Source organism: Sitodiplosis mosellana, unplaced genomic scaffold (assembly GCF_009176505.1).
Source record: "Sitodiplosis mosellana isolate CC-2019 unplaced genomic scaffold, AAFC_SMos_1.0 Smas_scaffold_4036, whole genome shotgun sequence".
NCBI lineage: Eukaryota > Metazoa > Arthropoda > Insecta > Diptera > Cecidomyiidae > Sitodiplosis > Sitodiplosis mosellana.
In genome coordinates, this window is record NW_022599278.1 from 490 (window position 1) to 10,861 (window position 10,372).

A 10,372-nucleotide genomic window follows, 5' to 3' on the forward strand; every position below is an offset into this window, starting at 1 on the left:
TGATGATCAAGTGCTCGTTCGTATCGCGGATTAGTTGGTATTCGGATGTTTGGTGCAGATTTTATTAAATTATTTTGGTGTTTTGTTCAAACAAAGGTATCTCTATCAGTGTAGCTTCTACATAAATTCAATCAATTCTAAGATTATCAACAATTTGGATAACGCGTGATATTTGAACAATAAATATGGTGAAATTGTGAATTGAATTGAATTGAAATATCAATGTGATGAAAACTTCGACACTCCATTTTATTCAAAACTTGAAAACTAAAAACGGATTTATTCGCTCTTTCTGCGGGGGAGGGACCGAAAGAGAAACTCTATCGAATGCGTAAAGTCATTTCGAAATCGGCGTCTGACATCTTCAATAATTTACTGGTAACCATACTCGATTGATCTAACACATTTTAAAGAATTCAAAGTGGAAAAACTACCCATCTCTTGGCATATATTATGGACAAAAACCACTGTAGGTTTGGATTGAAATATGAAATATCAGCAAAGGAGTAAAGCGTAGCAACTACGCATACCACTACGTTAAGATAATTACTAAACGTAGTGCTACGCGTACTCGTAACGTTTCGTCATTATGGATGATAAGAGAATTATCAATTAAATTAAATGATCAAGATAAATTCATGATTAAAATGTATCATTTATCAAATTATAAAACCAAAACAAACCGTTTTTTTACCCAATTCATATAAAAATCTAATCAAAATAGAATATAATCAAAAGAAATTTGTACCAGTCCCTCATCTGTCGTTGCAAAATGTACGTTTATCTCTTCTTCCAGTTCCGTCAACGAGTAAAATTGACATTTTTATTGCCATTTTCAATAAGTCAATGCCTGTAACTCACCTGGTTCAGTCTAGAGGGACAGAACAGAATAAATATCTGCAATTGAAATATTGTGTATTCATTCTGCCAATCGTACTGAAAATTTTCTAAGACTCAGTTCGTTTTTAACACCGTCTGTTTTGCTTCAGTTCTAAATTGATGCCTACATATTTTCTAGCAAAAATATTCCACACACAAGCATAACACTCGATCGTCCGTGAAGATGTGGTTGACTTTCGCTCTCTTCGGATTATTATTTTTGAGCATAACTACAAAAGTTCATGGATTTCCTTGTGATTTCGCCGATTCGATTAACATCAATGACGGAGAATTGCAGTCGAATAACAGCATCATATTCAACGGTATCGAATATCCGCCGAATCAATATTTTCGCCACATAGATGGAATTGAACGTGAATTGCGTGGATGCATTTGCAACATCAGAAACTGTATTCGACTTTGCTGTCCACACGGATCATTTACAATAAGCATGAAAAAGGAAGAGGTGAAATGCGAACAAAACGAAAAAGCACGGAATTTCCAGGCCGAGGTGAGCGATGAAAATGGTCAAACAAAAATTCAAAATTTAGATCAGCATTTCGGATACGTCGATCGTATTTGCAAAGTGCATTACAGGCCGGAGCCGGAAGACTTTATCATTACACATGTAAGCATACCGAGAACATGACGTATTTGAAACGTCTAACTCCATCTACGGATTTTTCCAGCAGTTGTGTTCTATTGAGTTGCGGTTTCAACTATTTTTGGGCGAAATTATCTCAAAAGTATGCTAAAATGAGTTATTTGTCATGCGAACGCTCAAACGACTACTGTTAATGTACGCACTGATTCAGTAGACATGCAATGGTTACTAGATGACAAATTTACAATACACTCGAGTGCGTGTATTTGCGCGTACATTTCCGGTAGCCGTTTGAGTGTTCGCATAACAAATAACTCATTTTTGTATATTTTCGAGATAATTTCGCCCAAAAATAGTTGAAATCGTTATACGTCTACTCGATTCACAACTACTGGAAAAATCCGTAGATGGAGTTAGACGCCCGTACCAAATATAATGTATTGAAACTCCATATACATGCTCGGAGTATGCATGTAAGAAGTGATCATGCTTGACTTGAAAGATCAACATCAAATTATAACTCAATGAAGAAATAATTTATGCACTCAATTCAAGACAGGAGACGTTCTGGCAGAAAATCAAACATACAACCATCGCGAATACTGCATCAAAATCTCATCCAACGAAACGAAAGGAATCTATTTAGAGGCAAAAATATGCTTGCCAAACGATGAGATAAAAGATCCTTCACCTATGCTCGCAAGTTTTTCCTATTTACCTTACGGTAAGTATTGGCGCACAAATGAATGTAAAATATTGGATACTATACTAATACGGATATATTTTTTTCAGTGCTATACACATCGATTCCATGCATAGTCGTCACATATATCATCTACTTTGGCATATCCGAGCTGCGTAATTTGCATGGCAGATACTTCCTCTGCTACTTATTTTGTATGATGCTCATGTACATTTTATTAGCTTTTGAGCAACTCACTCGCAAGTTTCACGTTGATACGGTCACGCGTAAAAAACGCGCCTCAATGTTATACTTTGCAACCTTCTCGGCTTTTCTGTGGTTAAATGTGATCAGTTTCGATTTGTGGTCAAGCTTTCGGTAAAACATTTATTCTCTTTCAAATAAACTCATTTTAAACATTCCGTTCTCCATTAGATCCACCATCAGGGTCAAACCATATTCAGAAAGAAAGAAGTTCATATTGTACGGTGTGTATGCTTTTGGTGGGTCGTTGCTTGTGAATATTGTCGGCCATACAATGGATGCAATCGATGGGCTTCCAGATTATCTAAAGCCAGGCATTGGAAAAACTTCGCTCCATCTCAAAGGTTAGTCATCAAAAGCTCTTTGTGAACTCGATCTGGCCAACAAATTGACTGGCTAGCTTTTGTATTGCCGGAACAGTGTTTCTTATTTACCAAACATAAAATTTCATTGCAGAAAATTTTACATCACGATTAATTTACTACTACGGTCCACTTTGTATTATTTTCATAGTGAATCTTGTGTTTACGATTCTGACCGCATTGAAAATTTATCAAATTCGGTTGGATTTGAAAAAAATGACATTGCAAGTCAAACGTAACGAACTTCGAAAAGGACTACAACACCAAAAGAATAGGTGAAATTGAACCCTAAATGAAAATTATCCAATCTCTTTTTCGCTCTTTCTCTTTCAGTTATCTATTGTACGTACGATTGTTCATCGTAACTGAGGTTATCTGGATCGCAGATGCAGTTTGGTTTCTCTCGAATAATAATCTTGTTTTATCCGTGATGGATATTCTCTATTGTGCACAAGGAATAATCATTTTCGTATTATTCGTATTGAACATTCGAGTTTTACGTTTAATAAAGAAGAGGTTTGTGCGCGTCATCTACAAACAATGAATTCAGATAAAGACCTTACTCTCTCTCTCTATCTCATTTCAGTTGGAAAACTTATTCACCAGTAATAGCAACGACTTCCAATTAGATGTATACAACACTTGATACAACATCTATACCACAACAAAAAAAAATGTTCCAAATCGGATGCAACGTTTTTAATGAACATAATTCCCACTAATTTGCTACTAATAAACTACGTCCACTATGACATGTTCCAAAATCTTTCATATGCGACTTTTATGTCACTAAGTAAATATTGGAAACACTAATATGATACTAAATTTGTTCCGTGCCATGTATTTGCCACGGATATGGAACCAAAACTTTTGTGGCAAATGGAATTCGGTGTTATTAATGATTTGGACAAACATTTTACTGATCAAAGTGTAAGAACAAACACCAATCCATCTACAGAAACAAAACTTTAAACAGATACAATAACCAAAGGGGAAAGTTTCCTCTCACAAAGGCAATATACACGTACTTTAACCTATTTCAAAATAAACATGTGTCGTTCGTTTTTCTTGGATTGGACCGTCTATATTGACTTTGTGAGGTCAAACTTGTATCTTTTTTGATCTTTTCTGTTAGCATAACCAAAGATAAAAAGTTATACAAAAATAACTCATATCTATTTGAATAAAATAAACTAAATTTGAACGGTTTAATATGTTTGTCTTTTTACTGTCTTTAAAGAACCATCCCCATTTTAAAAGTTTTTCTACACTATTTTTTACACACCGTCTCCACTTGCATTTAGTTTCCATTACATTAGATACAATTTGACCGTTGAAATCCAATGGAAGTGGAGAATAGTTGAAAGCTACCGCTTATTCTTTGATATTTTTTCATATCTTGAATCGACGACATTTTCAACAAATTCTTTCACTATTCGTACTAATTTGTTCTCTCTCTCTTTTAGCAAAAAAATAATGACAATCTGCATGATTCATAAAATTCAAAGTATATTCATATGCGTATCCATCTTAACTTGGCAGCTAGAATGATCGGCCATTATGATCTACCACCAGCTACTAAATGACAGCTAATTTGAATTGATGAAGTCGTGTTCTCAAAATTAATGCGTAGCTTGTAAATAAAAATGTTGTTTGTTAGTCTGAATTCATTGATTATAATCAATTTTAATAAAAGTTATGCCCTGCACTCTGGTGCTTTGATTATTTACATTAGTTTACTTCTACAGCAAACGGTGGTATTCGCACTACATTAGACTTTGGTTAGGCACCGGCGGTTTATGAAAAAGGGCCACGAAAAAATTAAATTGGAATTGTTAGAGACCCGTTCTGAATTCTGACATGTGCTCCCGCATTTCAGTTTTCTGAACGCCTTGCTCCCTCAAAAATTCACGAAAATGACCCATGGAGCAAAAGGGACAGCCAAACTTCGATACCGATGTATGGTAGCATCTGTTCCTGACAAATTATTTGAAAGTGTCCAATTTAATAAATCAAAATTTGGGGTTAGCCTCGGCTTTTAAATAACCACTATTCCCGAAACAAAAACGAAATGTTATTGCAATAAATCCGAACAGGGCTTAGCACAATTTGATTTAAATCCTAAAATTATCATGACCTTAAAGACATGTCTTTTGAGTTTCCGAACAAATCGTGATTTAAATGTTTAATGAGCAACAAACATTGACGTTGGAAAATAGGGTTTCTTAACAGACCGTGTATGAGCGTAAGACGTTTGATGCATACGGTAACGCACTAAACGCTTTGGTCTATCAGCATTTTTCTTTTGTTCTATGGAAAGAAAATTTCATTAATTTTTGTATAATTATGATTATTCTGCTTTGTCGAATTGAATTATTCGAATTGAAAGTGCTTAATGATTGAACAACAGACTAAACTTGAATAAAAGGAATGGGATGCATTGACCGAAGATTGAAATCGAACGATAAACTTGATGATTTATACATTCCGGATGATAGAAACAATTAAACGATCAAACACAAATTACAAATATATATTTGCCATTTATTTATTCTCATTCTATACATTCACACAGTACTCACTCATATTTGCATTGGAAAATGAATATTCATAAAATATTGCGGCATTTGTGGGTAATTATTGGGTATTGACGACACATTTGCGAATATTTACAATATTTGTTCTATTTTTTCAACTCCAGTGTCGCTACCTGGAATATCACCACAAATACATTTGCAAACGCGCATTTTATTTGCCAAAATTCGGGAAGTATCAACGAAAAATATTCACATTCGATTTTTGTGCATTGTCCCTGGAAAACAAGGAACACGAATTCGATTGCTTGAAAAAAACAACAATTTTTTTTAGCTTGCGACGTTAGTTTTATTTTCATTTAACAATTCGAAGCGATTTAAAATTCTCACAAACAATTTCATTTCTTATTTTCTTAGTCACGAAAAACGTATTTAAAGTTCTGTAGAAAATGTTTTGGGCCAAATTGAGTTGTATATCAGCAAACATTAACACATCTTTCCCTTCCTTTGTGGAACACCTTACATGGTGGACATTCTTCCACTCCAACATGGTATCCTCCATATTCAATTGAGGCATATTGTACTTTTGGCTTAACCGGTTGACGTCTCCCTAGAATCCAAATAAACGTTGTAATTTATCACGTATATTTGAGGCCTAATTTCAGACCTGTAAGTTGTGTTCCATTGGACTGAGCATCACTTAGGGCACAATCAAAAGCGATCATCAGTGTAATAATGAATAAAATACTCATGATTTTTCTCCCAGACACCATTTTGTTGTCTTGCTTTCAATTAGCTCTCACAAAGTGTCGACACTCCATTTTATTATGTGATGGTATAACCATTTAGCGCACTCAATAATAATGTAACAAATTGGACACGAGTATTTGTAAAAACAAAAGAATTTTCTTATTATTATTAACTTTTTCAATGCAACTCTAGCGAATAGTCGTGATCGACTGACTGACAGTTCCAAACACAGCCCCTATCAGTGCAAACAAGTTTTCAATTAAAATTTCTTAACGATAATGTTGTAAGATACATGGCACATGTCTGAGCGTTGTGCATTATACCACAACAAACTCGTTCGATGCATGCCCAAGATGCAAGCTCAGTCGACTTTTTTTGGTTGTTGATTTCACACAACACGTGTGCAACACGCACAAGCTAATTCATGAAGAAATAGTTGAAACTTGAAATATTGCCAATTTATACGATTTCTTGTCGTGATACAACGATTGTAATACTCGAAACCAACGTGGATACGTTCATTGTTAAATTCAAAGAAGTGAAACGCAGCAACTAACGGACGCGTAGTCGTAACGTTTCGCCACTTTAGTTAAATTACTTGTAAGCCATTGGTGAATTTATGTGTAGTATAGATTCTATACCCCTTTATTCTAAAAAATGCACGATGAAAGTTCTAATTGGCGACGTAAATGATGAATACACAACTTAGCAAGTATTTTTCTAGTTATTCATAAAGTTGAATATTAATTAGTGATATTTCATGTGAACGATGGAATGTATTTATAAAACCGGTTTATTGAGCATATAATGAAATAATCAAAAGGTATTTGTATCAGTCTCTCGACTGTCGTTGCAAAATGTACGTTTATCTTTTCTTCTCGTTCTATTTTATAGAATCTTTAAGTTTTATAAAATATTCATATCAACTAGAGATTCACATTCATAACGGCACGTGTTTCTTTTTGCATATATGCATTTAAGCGTGTGTTGCATTCATTCCAACTGGAATTGCATATATCCAAGTCGACAATGCATGAGCTCAAATCGAGCGGAAATTTGCGTTTGTTTTTTTTCAATCTTCTCTGATTCAAGTTGACGATTAAGTGATTGTTCGTATCGCAGATTAGTTGAAATGCGGATTATTGGTGCAGATTTTTTTAAAATTATTTTGGTATTTTGTTCAAACAAAGGCATCTTCACTACTATAGCTTCTGCATAAAATCAATCAAATTTAAAGTTTGGATATGCGTGATATTTGAACAATAAATCTATGGGTGAGATTGAGAGTAGTGTATGTTTCATTGACTTTGTTACGAAAGAGAAGAGTAAGTTTCTTTCGGCTTAAAATTTTTTAAAGTATAGTATGTATTTTGACTGTTTGTGGCTATGATAAAGGCGAGTATGTTTCATAAACCTTAATTTGCGTTAAACAAGAGTATGTATTTTGTTAGTTTGGAATACCAATAAACAGAAGTATGTTTTTCAGACTTTGGTTGTTGGAAAAGGCGAGTATGTTTGTCCAAATTGGTGAATATTATTAATTTATTTGAATTTAAGTACCAGGCAAACATAATCAATAAAACTAATCATTTGTCGATCTGGCAGCTCCCAATACTTGAATTTAACACATTGGTTTTCGAAAAAGTTTGCATGAATGGTTAAAAATATTATGTTCTTTCGACGAAAAGTATCAGGAGTTTATAATTGTAAGCATTTAAGAGAGAACGTAATCGAGCTCTGCTTATTGTACAGCATCACCATGAACGAGCGGTATACGAGCCAATGTAAAGAGTGAAATAACAAAAACGATAGCGCATGGAAAATAACACAGAAGAAATGTGACAACAAACATTGCGAAATTGCAACGCATCGGACAGAGTGAGAGAGTCTCTTTCACTCACGCACAACAGCAAATATTCACAACACGCTGACACCGACAACCAATATCAACGCAAATCAAAACAATTGATTTGTATTGCTGACATCACTGAGTCGGTGTCAGCGTGTTGTGATTTCGACGATTCGATTAACATCAATGATGGAAAATTACAGTCGAATAAAAGCATCATTTTCAATGGTATCGAATATCCGCCGAATCAATATTTTCGCTACATAGATGGAATTGAACGTGAATTGCGTGGATGCATTTGCAACATCAGAAAATGTATTCGACTCTGCTGTCCATATGGACCATTTACAACAAGCATGAGAATGAAAAAGGTGAAATGCCAAGCTAACGAAAAAGCACGGAATTTCCAGGCCGAGGAGCGTGATGAAAATGGTCAAACAAAAATTCAAAATTTAGATCAGCATTTCGGATACGTCGATCGTATTTGCAAAGTGCATTACAGGCCGGAGCCGGAAGACTTTGTCATTACACATGTAAGAAGTGATCATGCTTGACTTGAAAGATCAAGATCAACATCAAATTATAACTCAATGAAGAACTATTTCATTCACTCAGTTGAAGACAGGAGACCAAGGGGCGAATTCCTACTGAAAACCGGTTTTCAGTACTTTTGAGTACCTGCGAACGATTTTCAGTAGCGGTTCAGTTTTTTCAGTACTTAGTAAATATATGACTTTTATTGCAGTTCAGTATTGTCAAAATTTCTTGGCACTTGTGTTTAATGTTTGTTTTCTAGCATTCGAAATGGACGTATTTGATCAAAAATAAAGTCCACTTATATTTGAATTAGAAATGTCTAAAGACACAATAAAGGAGCTGACATCAGAAAAGAGTGATTTATGTCGAAAATATATGTCTGGCAATTTTCGTCGAATGAAAATTTCTATGACATTGTTGTGTGTATCATCAACTCCTAGAAATGTCAGTGCATCTCTGAAACCACGAAGACTAAAACCAAACAAAACAAGAATGCATTTTTTACACAAATGTTTTTCGGCGTATTTTTATTTCCAAACTACTGAATGTGGTATTTTTATAGTTTGGCACTTTTGTAGACAAATCTTTTTCAATTTTATCCAAAATTCTACCTCAATATCAATTTTTAAACTATATGGCGTTAATGATATAAATCAAGTGTCATGGTTTGACGTATTCAATGCATAAACTGACACTGAAGTACTGAAAACCGGTTTTCAGTACTTTTCAGTATCAAGAAACAAATTTCAGTTGTTTTCAGTACTTTCAGTCAATTCAGTAGTCGCCCCTTGCAGGAGACAATTTGGCTGAAAATACAACATACAACCATAGCCAATACTGCATCAAAGCCTCATTCGATGAAACGAAATGTTTTGACTATTGCCTTTTTTGCATTTCAAGAGGAACGAATTTCTTGATGTGTGAAAGGTGATATTTGAGGTGGCTCTGATTACAGAATGGGCCATAGTTTCATACTAAGTTGCTCGTTTTGACTCATGGGCGTGGCGTCAGCGTACAGCACTTGAGTACTGCGTACAGCGCCGAGTACTCGCGCAGTGGTGAAAAACTAAAACACACCAATCACCAATATTGATGTTCACGATCATCAAATTGTTCATACTAAATTTTATCCACTTTAGGCACTCATGAAATTAAATTTCTTGATTGATAAAATCAGATGTTAAGTTTCACATATAATTTACATCATAACATCACAAAAATATACATTTTTAAAGTACAAACTTTGTACTACAAAGCACGGTTTTTCGAATGATAAAACTTTCTATTGTTTATTTTATTTATTTATTTATTCAGGCAAATGTTATACATGAACGCCCCTAAAACTAAATAGTTACATCTCAATAAATAATTAACTTTTTTTCTTATGTTTTGTAGTGACTCTGTTTGTTTTGTAAATATATTTCTGTTTTTTTTTTGTTTCTTAATTTGTTACATTGCAAGTTTTTTGACTGCTCTTCCAGTGTAATTTTTTTCATTTGGTTTTTAAATGTCTGTATTTTGTGAATTTTTTTCATTGGCGATGGCAAAGAATTGTATGAATTAGTTCCCCTGTTAATGATAGAATATTTTCCCCAATTATTTTTGGGTTTAATTTTGCGCAGTCTTTTTGATTGTCTTGTTTCATACTCGTGATGCTTGTTGTTAAAATCTAATTTGATATCTGCTTTTAACATTTTATTAGAGAGAGACTTTATTAGACATTTTATTAGTAGAGATTTGGTAGAGAGTTTGAGGATCCATGGACCATAAAGAGACTATTTAACACATTTGTCCTTCCGATTGTCGAATATGCATCTCAAGTATGGAACCCATACACAGCTGAAAAGATTGCCCGAGTTGAATTCATCCAGAAACAATTTCTGTTGTTTGCACTTCGTAAAATGAAATGGC

At 34.2% G+C, this 10,372-nt stretch overlaps 1 protein-coding gene across 2 annotated transcripts; it reads left to right on the forward strand.

The window, feature by feature from the left end:
• Positions 1-4,003, forward strand: LOC129572049 (G-protein coupled receptor Mth2-like). 2 transcript variants are annotated; one of them, XM_055451954.1, is made up of 8 exons: positions 1-378; positions 1,019-1,507; positions 2,039-2,207; positions 2,276-2,543; positions 2,601-2,773; positions 2,886-3,066; positions 3,125-3,307; positions 3,378-4,003. In XM_055451954.1, exons 1-8 carry the CDS (start codon positions 328-330, stop codon positions 3,418-3,420), a joined length of 1,557 nt encoding a protein of 518 aa, XP_055307929.1. In that variant the 5' UTR covers positions 1-327; the 3' UTR covers positions 3,421-4,003. The 2 variants fall into 2 exon arrangements, with proteins under 2 accessions (XP_055307929.1, XP_055307932.1); XM_055451957.1 differs by having other exon boundaries at positions 1-96; positions 990-1,507.
• The last annotated feature ends 6,369 nt before the right edge of the window (positions 4,004-10,372 follow it).